The 15,753-nt window shown below is 48.4% G+C and overlaps 1 protein-coding gene across 5 annotated transcripts in view; it reads left to right on the forward strand.

Moving 5' to 3' along the window:
• RUNX1 (RUNX family transcription factor 1) overlaps positions 1–15,753 on the forward strand; it is a 229,279-nt gene that overhangs the window by 174,792 nt on the left and 38,734 nt on the right. For 3 of the 5 annotated variants that reach the window (XM_079154937.1, XM_079154938.1, XM_079154939.1), the window contains one exon: positions 14,427–14,618. The exons of the other annotated variants lie outside the window; for them this stretch is intronic. In XM_079154937.1, coding sequence (XP_079011063.1) covers positions 14,427–14,618 — 192 coding nt within the window. The remainder of the gene's footprint in view (positions 1–14,426; positions 14,619–15,753) is intronic. 5 annotated transcript variants of the gene reach the window in all.

Consider the following 15,753-nt stretch of genomic DNA (forward strand, 5'->3'; position numbering starts at 1 on the left):
TGATTTTTTTTGTTTTAGTTTTTGTTTCATATTTAGACTCAGTAAAATTTCTTTTCTGGCATAAGTGTGGGCCCTTGAAACTCTCTGGGTACTATTCCTAAATCCCTAATGAGTAAAATTGACTTGTCCCCAGATGTGGCACTTTGTGAAGAATTCAGGGGAAAAAATCATGTCTGAGTAGCATCAGAAGTTGGTAGTTGAGATCAGACATGTGGGTCCTTTTCAATATGCACATGATACAGCTAGAGAAGTCTTCCACACTGCTGTGCCAGAAGGCAGGATTCTGGTGGAGTCATCCCTCGGTGTCCTCTGGAGATGGATTCCAGGACCCACCATAGATGCCAAAATCCCAGGATGCTGGAGTTCCTGGTATAAATGGCCTAGTGTTTGCATAGAACCTTCTCACATTCTCCTGGTCTGCTTCAGTCATCTCCAGATTATTATAATGTCTCCAGTGTCAGTGCTGTTATGCTGTATTGCTTAGGGAATAATGGCAAGAAAAAAAGAGTCTGCACGTGTTCAGTACAGATGTGATTTTTCCCCCCAAATACTTTCAATTGCAAATTGGTTGAATCCACAGATGCCTCACTCACAGGTGTGGAGGGGCGACCATGCGAGGCCAGTGCGGCCTGTCTCCCGCAGTGCCCGGGATCTCTAGCCGCCCTTTGGGTTCCTACACCGATGCACGGTGCTGCAGTCCCCTGAGGAGTAGCTGCATCTCCTGCCCGTGCCTCTGTCAGGCTCCGTCGCTGTGCAGGCATCTCCCATTGGGGCAGGTGGAGCCACAGCTTGCTGATGGATTGTGATTGGCAGTCATGGCATCATAGCGGATCATAATGTGTCTGCTTCTCTGCCTTTAGATGGATTTGAATTTGTTTTATCCCCTAGACACTTTGCATTTTTCATTTTGAAAATATTATCATCTTCCCCAAGGCTTGTGTGTTTTCTTAGAAGTCAGGTAGCTAGGAAAGACATTAGTAAGAAGCCAGTCCACCGGGTCTCTTAACTCTCTACTACTACACCACATACACATTCCAGAAGTTTCACTTAAATCAGGTAAACCTACGCCCTCGCCTTGGATCTGCATTTAAGTTCATCTGGGCTAATTTGCAACTTTTGAGTTCCCCTCTTCTTTCCATGTGCTCTTCCTTTAAAAACCATTCTTTGGCTGGACTCAGTGGTGAGCACCTATAATCGCAGTGACTCTGGAGACTGAGGCAGGAAGATCTCAAGCTCAAAGCCAGCCTCAGCAACTTAGTGAGAATAAAAAGAGCTGAGGATGGAACCTAGTGGTTAAGTGCCCCTGGGTTCAAATAAATAGTACCAAATAAAGCAAAAAACAAAAAACATTCTTTCGGAGACTTGCTTTTAGCCATGAAAGTTTGAAATGTTGGCATTATGGAAGGGATACGTCACTTGTGATCTACAAGTGTGTGTTGGAACTGACTTATCAGACACATAGAAAGACACATCTAGTTGGACAGGAAATTCCTTGTCATAGTATGATTTTCATCAATTTCTACACGTAAACTATGTGGTATCACTGGGAACATTCACTCCAGTCTATAGCAAATATCCTAGACCTACTTCCATAGGTGAAAGCCAAGGTACAAAGAAAGAAAGAGACTTCAGTACCCAAAGCATCATTCTTTTCTGTTTGCCTTTTTTAAAGTAACACAATGGAATTAATCTGCCAACTCCCTAGACCCCTATAAAGCCAGTTAATGGCGATGCATTAATTTGGTGCTTCCATGACTTACGTATACTCAGGTTCCATTAAAGCAAGTATTGACTAAAGCCCTTACTGTTATCGAAATCTTCCAGTGTACGTTCCTATACTGAACTGGCAAACATTTGATATTTTATGTGCTTGCTTGATTTTTGCTTTTGTTTTTGTTCACCATGGCTTATAAGTCATCTTCTGGTCATTTGAGATAAAAAGTAAACATTTGAAGTCAGTCAGTTCTTAAGCACTGTATAAATTTATGATCCTTTTTGGATTTGTTCCTGGCATCTCCTATTTTCACTTACCTTTGAGTGGTTTTATGGTATTTTTAATTCATTTGTGTTCAAGAGCTAAGGAGTGACATCTTTCGCTCTTGCCTGACAAGACTCTCAGGGCAAAGCCCAACATCTCAGAAGTGAACCCTGCAAAGCTTCAGGGAGAGAGGAGATCAGAACCCAAAGATGTGGCTCTCAGGTCTGATCCCTGCTGCTTACTGGCTGCACATCTCAGTTTCTTCATCTGTAGAATGGACTTCCTGATACCTGCCTTGAGGAAATGTGAGAATTAAATGAGAAACTGAGGGGCCACCTAAACCTGCAGAAGCTGAGGGCCAGGGTCCAGAGCTGGCTGCCATCTTGCTTCTCCTTCGTAACTAAACTGACCTCCGCATTGTCCCAGGAAGATGGGATTCCTACCTTGGGAATTCGTGTGCAGATTAAATGAATTAATACATAGAAGGACGTGTCCCAGTGCTGGGCACAGATATGCCCCCTTGAATTTTAACTGTCATCAGTAAAGCACATGCCAGGGACACAGGCAGCTCCTTTTTCCCTGGTCCCCCAGTCCTTACCAGGGGAACCAAATGGAATCCTGCCCAAGCAGGGCCCAAAGTTTTGCCAAGTTATTTAAGAGAGAAAAAAATCCCCACAAATTGGGCCCTTGGGATATAGTATAATAAGGGCTTTTTTCTTTTTCCTTTCACTCTGCCTATTGGAAACTCCCAATACTGAAGCCCTGGGCTGATTTTCACAAATTCATTCCTCATTTCTGAAGCACAACTGTGGTGACCACGTCATTCTGCTATAGGGGAAGAGAGGTGATCTTTTCCAATGAAAAGTTCTTATCAAATTGTAATTCCATTTTTTTTCCTGTATGGGGGATTGAACCCAGGGATGCTCCACTACTGAGTCACACCCTCAGCCTTTTTTATTTTTTATTGAGACAAGGTCTCACTAAGTTGCCCGGACCAACCTTGAACTTAAAATCCTCTTGCCTCAACTTCACTTGAATTATAGGCATGCATGAGCACGACCAGCTCCATTTCTTAGCTGGACAGTAAGCACCTATGTTCCCATGTCCCCTGCCAAGGTCCTAGCATCTAGAAGTTTCCTGCCATCCCTCGGTGAAGCTTCTGAAATGTGTATGTGTGTGTGTGTGTGTGTGTGTGTGTGTGTGTGTCTGTCTGTCTGTAAGATGAAAATAACGATATAAACTCTGTCCACTGCATAGGTTATTTTGTAGGAATTGAAATACTACATGTCAAAGTGTGGTTCAAATAATCTTTCAAATAGATAATAGCAAGCTACTAGAAAAATAATAATATAAAGCTATCATTACCATTCTGCATGTTTTATACAAAAATCTTAGGGATCTTAAATATGATGATTATTAGTTTCTTAAAGATAGATGTTGTCTTATCTTTCAGGACTGATGAGAATAAAGTTACAGGGGAAAAAATCCATCACTATGAATCTACACTTTTCAGAAGGTTTACCTTTTGCCAATTTCCTTGGCCTACATCTGTATACTCTTTAAAAATGTGAGGAACAGAGGAAGGAAACTTGACAAACAATTGAGAGTTGAGTTTTATCTGAATATATGTTTCTTTGACAAAACCAAATATGATTTTTTACTACAACTCTTATTATTCCATGTACTTTCTATGAAACACTCAAATAAAGTGAACAGTAGGGAAATAGGTGAGCCCTCAGGGCACTTGCTGGTCCTTGGGCCTTCACCCTTGTGTCCCCCCTGGCTTTTTATACATGGTGCTTGCCTGAGATGTCTGGGTTAGCTTTCAGGGTGGTGAAATACTACACCCCGGAGACTTGGTGCCAATTTTAAAAACTGCAACTGCTTGGAGGTGAGAGTCCTCCAGGACTCCAGAGGCCAGGTTGCTGTTCTGTTCATTTGCTGACATGCTGGTCACTCCCAGGATCAGAGAGATCCATTCTATTCCCTGGCAGATTCAGCCAACCTCAAAATAAATAGGTGTGTAGTGCAGGGGAAAGGAACTGAAAGTACTGAAATTTGGGTCTTGAGGGCTGGGCTGTTCTTGGAGCTCAGCTGAACTCTAGAAGGAATCCTGAGCCCTGGGCAAGGGAGCTGCCCAAGAGAGCCCAGTCCTGGATTCTGGTCCCGCCTCCTCCAGGAAGCTCTGCTGTCCCATCTCCTCTTAGAACCTCAGTGTCTTCATCTGCAGAAGGAGAGGGAGGGGACTTAGTGATTTTCAAGGTTCTTATCACTTCCTAAAAGTATGTTTCGATGTCTGTAGGAGCAATTATCTTCAAAGCATCATCTTCCACCTTCCAGAAGGAGAGCCATGACCCGCTGTGGTCCGAGCGCCAAACTGGGAGTCTGAGATCGTGACCAGAGGGTGGAGCAGGGGCAGGTGGAGGGAGGGAGGAGGGGGAACACATCGGCGCACCCCCCAAGCTAGGGAAAGAGGTGAACAAAGGTCCAGGAAGAGTGACATGCCGTAAGTCGGGGAACTCTTCCTAACTGGATTTCCCATGACTTTGGCAACATTAAAAGGAAAAAAAAAAAAAAAAAAGACATCCTTAAACCTACAAAGTGCTCAATTGTCCCAGCCCCAACTCGGCTTGGCCGGCCACAGACCTTGGTGTGAATTCCTCAGCCAACTGAAAAAGATGGTGTGAGTTCTGTTGACTTAATTGTTGGAGTGTTTCTGAGCGAGGCTGCCTCTCTGCTTCTCCGCGCAGTATTATGGGCTGTTCTTCATTACCTGCCCTACCTATCTTCACAATCTAGCCGCAAACAGCTCTGGTTGACCACACCACTTCCCTATTGAAAGTTAATACTGTTTGACTCATTCTGTGCTGCTAACCTGAAGCCAAAGAAAACAAGCCAGAGAATAACCGGCTTGTATGGAGCTTGGAAAGCTCTCAGCGGCCCTCCTTTCAAAATCCTATACAGTAGCTTTACTATATCTCTAGGCTGCAGCTGCAGAAGAAGAAAAAAATATGAAGGAAGCAGAAGTGGTTAAAAAAAAAAAAAAAAAAAAGAAAGAAGAAAATTAAAAGTTGGGGGTGGGGAAGAGAAAGACAGAAGGCCGGGGGCGGGGCCCCTCAGACTGAGGAAAGACAGCGTGATCTGCAGCCCTTCATGGAGCCCTCTGGAGCGGATTCTGTGTTGACACACCAGCGTGGTCACACAGAAGAGTGACTGGAGGGAGCTGACAGGAAAGTTCAAAACATTTGTCAAAAGGCAAGGGTTTTCCTACTGCCGACCGAGCAGAGGGAGTGGGGAGCCTCCTTGGGCAGAGTCTCGGGGTAACAATAGGCCAGGGGCAGGGTCTGCAGCTTTCAGATCTTGGAAAAGGATTTGGAAGGGAGAATTGCTGGGGTTTGCTAGGGAAGTCACCCGCCCAGTGCCACGACTGACTCAGATGTGGTCACCAGGGCGAATGGGGGCACTTGTGTCTTGGAATAAATAGAACTTTCCCTCCTAGCTCCACCTGGCAGACAGTGGGACCATTTTCCTTACCATGCTGTGGCCCTTTGGGAGTCCAGGCAAATAGCCACTGGCCTGCTCAAGTGAGTGGTAGCCGAGACTCCCATGGCCTCTCCTGTCCCCTGCCCCCAGGTCTCGGCAGACAGCCCTGAAGAAAAGGCTGCCTGAGGCCTGAGTGGGACTGTCGTCTCCCAAACAGCCTGAAAGCCTTTCCCGTGGACGTGGGCGGCAGGACTAATCGTCTATAAAAACAACTCGTAACTGTGGCTTTCTGGCTAGTTAGGCCTTGGTGCCAGCCAGGGCCTGTCGGCCGTCCCTGCGAGGCCCTCGGCCAGTCTAGAACTTCAGTTGGCATTTATGACATGAGGGAGGGGGAGAATCAGGTGTCCCGTGGCCGCCCCCCCAGCTGCTGGGAAAGGCCCTGGGGCTGCGTGGGCAGAGCTCTGAGAGGTAGGAGGGACTTTCCTCGCCCCTCTCTTACAAGCACAGAGGGGAGTGCGTCCTGCACCCACAGCCCCTGGAGCACTCCGAGGCCACTGGAAGAGCGTTCCTTCCTTCACTCCCTTGTGCATCCCGCAGCTCGTACCGGGCACTGCTCAGCCCTGAAAGGGGTCTGGAAAGTTCACCTTGGTCCTTTCCAAACCTGCTCAGCACCCTGCTGTGTACACAGGAGGGGGACAAGACCCTGCAGGAGGGGAGAAGGCCTGGGCAGAGAATGGCGGCCAGGAAACACTCTGACGCACGGCGAGTTGGCAGGCCTGGGCAGTTGTTTCCTCCCAAGGCCTCCTGTCCACCCGCGCTTGGCTTGGCCTGCTGACGGCCGGCACTCCACAGCCAGGCAGGAACTCCAGGCACCTTGCAGGAGCCGCTCTTCACCTGCTAACCCCACCCTGCCCTGCAGCCCAAACGCACCCTCTGAGGCCACCTCCCTGTGTCCTAGGACGGGGGCCATTCTGGCAGCCACCTCACGGGTTACTTTTTAATTACATGATAAGGGGGGTCCTTGAGACATGCCTTGAGGAAGGCTGGTGATGCTGTGGTTAGGGCGGTGGAGAATGGAGAATCTTGGGTTCCTGAGCTCTCCGCACCCCCCTCCCCAGGATGCTGCCTCTCCACCCCCGCCGAGGGCCACCTGTGGTCAAAAGCAGAAGCACCAGGCAGTGCTCCACCCTAAGCTGCTATTACCTCCTTAGTCACCAGACAGACAGAAGAAGGCCGAGTCTGCCTCTGGAGGCCCAGGTCTCCACAAGTCCCTGGGTGGCTATAGACTCCACAGCCTGTCTCTGAACCTTGAAGTCAAGAACCAAGTGTGCATTGTGTTTTTGTCCCCGAGTCTTGGAAGTGTGATCTAGAGAGGTAGGCAGGATCAGATCCTGTGTGACCTTTGCCCCGAAGCTGCTAGTTCTTGATCTTGCTTTGGCTTTGGTGACCTCTGCCTCCTGATTTGTGGTGACTCCCCCACCTGTCTTGGTATGCTTCACCTGAGCTGTTATGTAAGTCGGGTCTTGAAGGCAATCATGGGATGCTTTGTGTGTGTATGTGAAATGAGTATATGATGTGTGTACGCATGTGCTATGTGTATGTGTTTGCATGTGATGTGTGTATGTATGTGCCTGTGTGATGTTTAGATGTGTGTATTGTGTAGGTGTGTGATTTGTGTTGTATTACATATGGATAGAAGTAGATGCTATGAGTGATGAGTCCATGTATATGCATTGATGTGTGTAGGTGTAGATGCATGTGACCTGTATGTGTGTGCATGTTTGTATTTTTTATGTGTGTGTGTGTGTGCAGTGTATGTGTGATATAAGGATCATGATTATGTATGTGTGTGTGTATGTAATGGAGCTAAATGGTGGGTCATGTGTGAGGTGTCGGTGGAGACAATTGGCCATGCCAATCGTGAAGGACATGAGCACCCATTTGCTGCTTCAGGTGCTCGGTCAGCATTTGTGGGCCTGCATGCGCCAGGTGTTTTTAGGCACTAGGAACATCACCATCCCTGTCTTTAGGGCCCTTATGGTCTGGTGGACACAGACACCGTTAGTGACATTAAGTGCTCAGAGGGAACCAAAGCCAAAGGGCTGGGTGGGGAGAGTCAGCCGCTTAGGGTGCCCAGGGATCCCTTGAGAAGATGGCCTTCGGGGAAGAGTCCGAGGGAGGGGACCAGGGCCACAGGTGTCTGAGAGAAGAGTGTTCTGGGCCCAGGAATCAGGGGCACTGTGCACAGGTGGACTCCAGACCCTGGCTTGTGATGTCCCCTGCAAGAGAGCAAAAGCTCCTCGCAGACAGCACCACCATGCCCCGTGCTGATTCTCCTGGAGTAAGACGTGTCTCTAGGCCCCTCGGGTCAGTAGAAAATGTCCGTGGTACCTAAGAAGAGGTTGTATCTGGCAGACTTCTCCCGTGACTTGGTGTGACTTATCCGCCTCTAGAAGGTAGGAAGAGGCTGCGAAGGGAGGACAGAAGCCCTGCCCAGAACCTGCAGCTGACAGGGGACTTAAATTCCCCTGCCACTGCCAGGAGGTGTGGGCTCCATTGTCTTCTAGTCCACTAGGAAGCGGGGAAGAGGGAGCCTGGGTCACCATTCAGCAGAGTGGCTTCTTTCTGGCCAGCTGCAGCCCCAACAAGTTCCGAGCATGTTTTAGGTCGCGTTTACCATCTCATTCCCTCTGGACTCAGCTGTGGGGCGACAAAGGGGCAGAGGGGGCAGGGGCAGGAGGACAGAATGTCCTGCTCAGTTAGGGAGACAGGAAAGGCTCAGCGGAGGCTTGAGGGCAGGGAGCAGAGGACCTCCGAGCAGAGGGACTTCCAAGTCACTAACAGCCGAATGGCCACTGAGTGATAAGCCACTGATAGAAGAGCAGGGAGGAAAAACAAGTGCGTAGGTCACCCTGTGCCTAGCTGTGGGCCAGGCATTCAGGAAGGCAGGGCCGCCAGGAGGAATCCCAGAGAGAAAGCCCTGGCGGGCACTCAGGGGAAGCTTTGAAGACCATCTTGACTGGCTCCCAAAGGCCAGGCATCTACCTGAAAGAGACAAAAAGGAGATTCTGAAAGTTGTAAGCAAGGTCATCTTAAGTCGTTCAAGAAAGACGGTGCTTAGAGTCGTCCAGCGAGAACCGGTTGAGTGGATAATCACAGCAGAAGTAATTGCTAGGGATGCTTTTAGAGCCCCTCAAAGTAATCCATCTTAGTCCTTTAATTCCAGGCTTCCAGATAAGGAGTCCGTGTGATGAAGAGACTTGCTCTCGTCCACAGCAAAGTTTGGAGGAAATGCAGATTTAGTGTGAGTGCCAGACTGGCGGTGACGTCTCCTGGTGCCGAGTCTCTTCTCCGGAGGGGAGAAGGATTACGGCAACCTGCATTAGCACCCTGATCCTCAGGGTGCTTCGGGTCTTAGGCTGCGTTTCTAGAGTGGGACAAGTTTCCATGTGACCCCCTCCTGCCGTTCCCCAGAGTTCTCCCCCAGGTGGTGGTGAGGCAGAGGTAACTTCCGACTCGAGGATCCAGGCTCACCTTACAGGTCATCTGATTGTCATACCTGGGCTCCCGGAGAACCTGTCCAGTTATGCTGGGAGTGGACAGTTAGTTAGGTACCACCTACCCAGAAGGGAAGAGGACTTCCAGCTGCTCTGTATACATCAAAAACATAGAAATAAAAAACTAAAATAAAGGAAAGGACTGCCAAATAGCTATCACCAAATGAGGCCATTGCTCAGTGCCCTGGACACTTAGTCTGAACACAGTGGGAATAGACAGTTGGCCCTCTGCATTGGAGGCTTCTGCAATCCGCTGATTCCACCAACCACTAATTGAAAATATGAACAAATATTGCACCTGTACTGAACAGGTAAAGACAATTTTGTTGTCTTTATTCCCTAATCAATATAGTATAACAGTTATTTACATGACACTGACGTTGTACTCGGTATTATAAATAGTCCAGAGATTATTTAAAGTACACAGGAGGATGTGCATAGTTATCGCAAACACTTGGCCACTTATATAAGCGATTTGAGTGTCTGTGGATTTGGTATCCACAGGGGTCCTGGAACCATTCTCCCGAGGGTACTGAGAGATGGCTGTTTGGTATTTTATTTCCTAGCACACTGGTCAGCAAAGGGCAGTAGTGGTGCCCACAGGAAGCGCTCACCATCGGAGACCCCCCCCCCCCCCCCACCAGCACATGCTCCTAGTGTCGCCCTTGGCGGCTGTGATGGTAGCACCTGGGATCTTACTAGAAATGCAAATTCTCAGGCCCCCCTACTCCAGATCCACAAGCCGGAACCTCCAGGTACTGCAATGCCTACTTCAAGCCTGCCACCACACTGCCACCATAGACCCTGATTCTACACACCAACCGGCACACAAGTGAGATTGTGCAGGTACAGAATACGGAAGGTGAAGTGCCCGCACTCCTGTCTTCTAGAACTGGAACTGGGTAGCACTGTGTGCAACTCATTATTTGGGTCTACAAAAACTTCTGTTTCTAGGAGCACTGAGTGTGAGTGAGTGTGGGTTGGGCTGCTGAGGGGCATGTGTTTTAGACCTGTGCTCTTCCTCTAACTGGCTGTGTGAGATAGGTTAAAGGGCACAACCTCTCTGAACTTTGCTTCCCGCATATCACTTAAAAAATAGGATTTCTTGGCCCTTCTCCAGTTTTGCCCAACAACCACTACAAAGCATGCTGTTCTATTGGTTTCACAATATGAGAGTTGAGGCTGTCTACATTTATAGAACATTGTACTGTAAACATGCACTTGTGATAGACTTTAGGATATGTAATATACAGGACGTTGTAATGTATTCACATATTTTACCCAACTACATGCTTTTTGTTGCATTACGTATTGTATGTGTACTATGTAAATAATCTATAGTATTGGACAATGTTTCCCAACATTACATGAGCTGGAAGGAGGCTGGATAACTTCACACCTGCAAGAGGTTGTGAGGAGGGATTACATTCACATTCAGTACTGTCACTTGAAATCCCAATGGCCCTGAAGCCTAGAGGTTAGGCTGTTGCACAGGAAAGGTGAGCTGTCTCCATATGGATCAGTTTCTTCTCCCGAAGTAAGTCCAAGAAAGGAAAAATCCCACCTTTTTCTATCTAGACCCATGTAGTCAGTGTCAGGTTGATTAGCAAACATCTATTGAAAAGCAGGTGTCCTTTGAAAAGTAAGAGCATGAAGTCCAGCTATCCTTTCAGGAGAACCACAGTTTGTACACACACGCATGCACACACGGGGCTCTCTTTAGTGTTATCCTTTCACTAGATTTTCCTCAGCTGCTCATCACGCCGATGATTTGAGTACACACCTTCCTAGTTTTTCTGTTGACTCAAGAAAGCTGTAAGCCCATGTCAGAAACATGGACTAACAAGTTATTGACTGCCCGGAAATGCCTTATCCACTCTAGCCTAACTTTTCCAAGAAAGGGAGCAATTCAGTCATATCAGTTTTCCCTGATAGAAGATCATACACAATATTTCACTTACCACCACAGATCACAATGGCGTGTTGAAAAAGCCCCTTCAGTTATCAATGAGACATGTGTGCCCACTCAGTCTAGTTTTTACGGGAGAAAAATAAAGCTTGTCTCATTATCTGTCATAAAATATTGTAACACTTAGCAATACCCTAATGGGCAGCCATCCCAGGAAACTACAGGAATGTTTTTGTAATGAAGTAAAACATTTAGCAAATGGCATTCATTTATTTTTATTGTATTTTTCGTTCTTTTTGTGACTCTGCATATATAATAAAATTCCAATCAAGTACTTTTTCTCCATAAATGTAAAAATGGTGATGAAGGAATTTAGGATCCTTTTCAACTTTGTTTAAGATTCAGGGAGATAGCCCAGTGTGAAGTCTTGGGGTAGCCACGGTTTCAAGCAGCACCCCATAAACATTCACGCCTGATTTTCAACATGCTCAAAAGGCAGGTTGCCAACATGCATATGTTCGGGGCTGTATCGTAATTCTTCCAGGAGTTGATCCTGTGTTGAATTCCCTGTTGCTCTCCGAAGTCCTACCCTCAGTGAGGAAGCAGAAAAGTGAATTTCATAGTGAACATTTTCCATACTCCTCTATTTAAAATTCAGGGGGCAAATTGATGTTTTAATAGCACACAAGTACAGGAAACTGAAGGCATAAAGCATCCATTTTCCCCCATCTGAAAGTGTATATCGGAAGCTCCTATATTTCATGCAAAATATTGCTATTTGGCACACAAAGCCTGGTGGTTTCGGAAAAGAAGAATTGGGTGTTCCTGGGCTCTAGCTCCTGAATGCATCTGGACCACACCTTGGACGTGATGATTCTGTTCCTTTCCCGATGCCCTGCGCTGCATCTCCCTGGTGCTGTTGTGAGCCTGGGGGTCAAGTTCCCTCCAGAGGCAGCGCGCTCCTCCCTACTCCCAGAACACACGTGGGGAGAATGTGGAATGAGCTCTTCTCCAATCCTCTGGCATTAAACTCAGCTCCGAGAGTCTCGGGGCTTAGGGAATAGCTTAGAGTGAAGAATTGTTTTCTCTGAGAGTTATGCCTGAACATTCCTGCTAAAGCAGACAGCCATCAGTTAATCTCTGTAAATGACTATGATTTTGGCAGGTATCAGCGGGTACAGAAATGGTTCACATGTTAAAACTTTTTTTAAGCATAGGGTAATAAGAGGACTAATAAAAATCACAGTCTTCTGCAGTGTGGGGTCGCAGTGGCTGCTGGAGATGACTTACCCCTGTTTGTGTTCTTGGTGGCACCTGTCCCCAGGTTTGCTGCAGCGACGCACCGATAGGCTTTCTTCAAAGACTAGCTGAAGAGGCCACCACACCCGACGCCATGCTTTGGGGACAGTCCTGTACACCTCATTCCCTGGGTCACCCATTGTCCTTCACACCGTGTTCTTCAGAAATGCCACTGGGTGCCCAAGGAATGTGAAGTTGAAATGTAGACAGAACCTGCTGGAAGCCCTGGCCGACCAGCATTCTTTCTGAGGCCGTAGAACGCTCCAGAATCATGTTTCCTGACATTTTCTTTCCTTGACTCCTCACACCAGGCATCAGACTATAGTAGCATTTAAAGGGCTAAATTATGTTTTAAAAGGTTTTTGAGTTGAAATTGTGTGTTGTTCTGCAAGGAAACTTCAGATTTTTGTGTGACCAGGAAGTGAGGGTCTGTCATAAGAGGAGGGAGGAACTAGGAGGACTCCATTCAGGGACACGGAATTGGACCATGATAGAAATAAAATGTTCTAGAAAAGGACGTTTTTGTACCTCCGAGGGAAAGGGATGATGGGGTTGCTCCCGGGCCTGGCCCCTTTTGTTCACAGAACTGGTGCTTAAAATACTCAGCCCGTAAGAGGCCTCTCACATGTGAGCCGGCCGAGCCTGCGTGACTCAGGGTGTTTGCGTTTGACTCGAGTGTTGTGGGTTGGAGCCCTGAATCAGAGTCCAGATTTGCCTGGGTGACACATGAAAAGAAGGAGCGTTGCATTTGAACTACACAAATATTATGCTTAAGTATTTTTCCTCCTTTTGGAGCCAAACAGGTCTTGTTAATGATAAAATCACTGCAATATAGTGGGCCTTTTTTCTGGTCTGGAATTTGAGACAGTGTCAACTGTGCCAAGGGGCCCCGCAGCAGGAAGAACCGGCAAGCCGCGGAGATTTGGAACCATAACACGAGTTATACAATTTAATTTTATAATTGTAGTGATGGGGGACCAGGAGAAGATGTGCTGCTCTGGGTGGCAGCCCTACCCCGGACTGCGGGGAGTGGAGCTGGGGAGTCTCTCTCTTTAGGATTGGGACTTTAGGATCAGGACAGGGCAGGCGAGGAGCACTTTCTGGGGCCACAAGCTGGTGGTGTTTTGAGGCTGCTTGACAATGAGAGGTTTTTTTGTGAAATCGGCCAAGGACCCTATCCAGACACACCTCAAGGGTGAGGAGGGAGCCAGAGGCCATCGAGGAATGAATTGCCAAGGCCCACTGTGGCCACCTTCCACATGGGAACCTCAGCTCTGCCATCTGTCCTTTAGCGACATTTTTTGGGAGATTAAGAGACAAAGCCAGAGGCCCAGTCCTCCTGGCACGCCTCATGTGAGCACCTTGGCCGGCTATTCCTGGTGACAGTGACACCTACTGTCCACAGAGACAGCAAGGGTCCACCCTCCCACTTTAGATTCCTGAACCACCCTGGGGAAGCTCACCAGACTGGCTGGCTGCTTGCTCTGGGCTGCAGAGGGCCTGGGCTGGCAGGTCACCCTTCCTGTCCACTCCCTCATCGGGGTGCACCCAGAGAGTGGGCTTCGGGAAAGAAAGAGTGACCCTGAGGAGCCTGCCTGGAGCGGGAGAGGGGGCAGGGACAGCCCTGGATGCGCCGCACTATGTGTTACAGGAAATCTGACCCCCAGGGGCTGTGGTTCACCACCACACCCCGCTTCCTGTTGGAAGGGGCCTGCTGCTGACCTCAGGCCCACTCCTCTGCGGCTCAGGCCTGAGGCCCCTTGGGTTTGCAGTAGGGAGTGGCACCCTAGTGCCGCTGGGAGGGCACCTCTCCTGGCTAGCTCACAGCTGTGGCAGAGCGCCAGCGAGTAACACAGCTCCCTGCCCTGCTGCCACTTCCAGGGCCACCTCCATATGTCCTGCCCAGCTGAGGGGAGCAGAGGGCAGGGTGAGGGCCAGGACCCAGGCTGGAGGACCACCCGTGGCCAGTGTGATGAAGGAGGCCCAGTCTGCTACAGGGACAATGACCCCGAATTCCCAGAGGCAGCCAGCCCCGGGGGCTGATGTCCAGCAAGTCCACGTTGGGGATGAGGGAAGGGGGAAGGGAAAGACGAGAAGCCCAGTTTTAGGAACTCCACAATACATTTTCTTATCTCTTCCCTCCCTCCTTCCCCATCTCCCTCTCTGTCTCCCACCCCTCCCCACCCACTCCCCACAATAGGACATCGTCAGAAACTAGATGATCAGACCAAGCCTGGCAGCTTGTCCTTTTCTGAGCGGCTCAGTGAACTGGAGCAGCTGCGGCGCACGGCCATGAGGGTCAGCCCGCACCACCCAGCCCCCACGCCCACCCCTCGGGCCTCCTTGAACCACTCCACTGCCTTTAACCCTCAGCCTCAGAGCCAGATGCAGGGTAAGTACCAGGGGGGCGCGGCTCCCACCCACCCAGACAGCGCGGCTTTTCCTGGATGCTCTAAGGGAGCCCCGAGCCAGCGGCAGCACGGGGAGCTGGTTAGGAATGCAGTCCCCAGCCAGAGCGCCACAGGATGCGCAGGTCGAGAAGCCCTGCCGCAGTGGCAGAGGAGATGTGGGCACACACACACGTGCACACGGCATCCCTCGTATCTGTGGGCGATGGGGTCTGGGACCCAATGCAGATGCCAAATTCCATGGGTGTTCAAGTCCCTTACATAAAACGGCTTAATATTTGCATATCACCTACACATATCTTCCTGTATACTTCAAGCTATCTCGAGACTACTTGTAGTAGCTGATGTAACTGTTAAATAAGTCATTGTAATAGTATTATTTGAGGAATTATGACAAGAAAAACTTCCAATGTTCAGTACAAAGTTTTTAAGAAAGTATTTACAACCCATGGTTGATTGAATCCTTAGATACAGAACTGATGGATATGGAGGGCCAACTCTGTGTGTGTGTGTGTGTGTGTGTGTACACATACGTGCAATCTGGAATTCTTTTTAAGAATTACCTTTGGTTGTGCTGCTTTCTTGCTTACTCTTTAGGGATGGCAGACATCACACACACACGCACACACACACACACACACACTTACATCTACACGTGCGTGTCTAGCAAGGCGAAGGTGGGGATATTTCAAGTTCTCGTTGAATTCAAAGTATTCACGGGTTTGCTTCTAAGGTGTGTTACTTTTTAAAATATTAAGAAGTAGTAAGAATGCGTGGATGCCAATACCTCAAGCATAATAGTTGCAAACCAATTAAGAATGCAAGTCCCCCCACCTCAAGGGGCCAGTCAGTGATCACAAAAATACTGTAAAATGCAATAATTACATAAAACCCTCTCTGCCAAATGAGATAACTCACACAGTTTATTTACACTGGAGAGACACCGGTGTCAATGCCACCTTGTTGCATCGTTCCGGTTCAGATATCCAAAATATCTGCATGGCACATTTTCTCTGTGCCATATAGGACACAGCTGTATATGATACGGTCACAGTAACATTCCCTTCTCCAAGAAGCAGGCTTGTTCAATTCAAAGGAAAAGATAGACAGCACATCTGG

The sequence above is a fragment of the Sciurus vulgaris genome (genome assembly GCF_902686455.1).
Source record: "Sciurus vulgaris genome assembly, chromosome: 10".
Taxonomy (NCBI): Eukaryota; Metazoa; Chordata; class Mammalia; order Rodentia; family Sciuridae; genus Sciurus; species Sciurus vulgaris.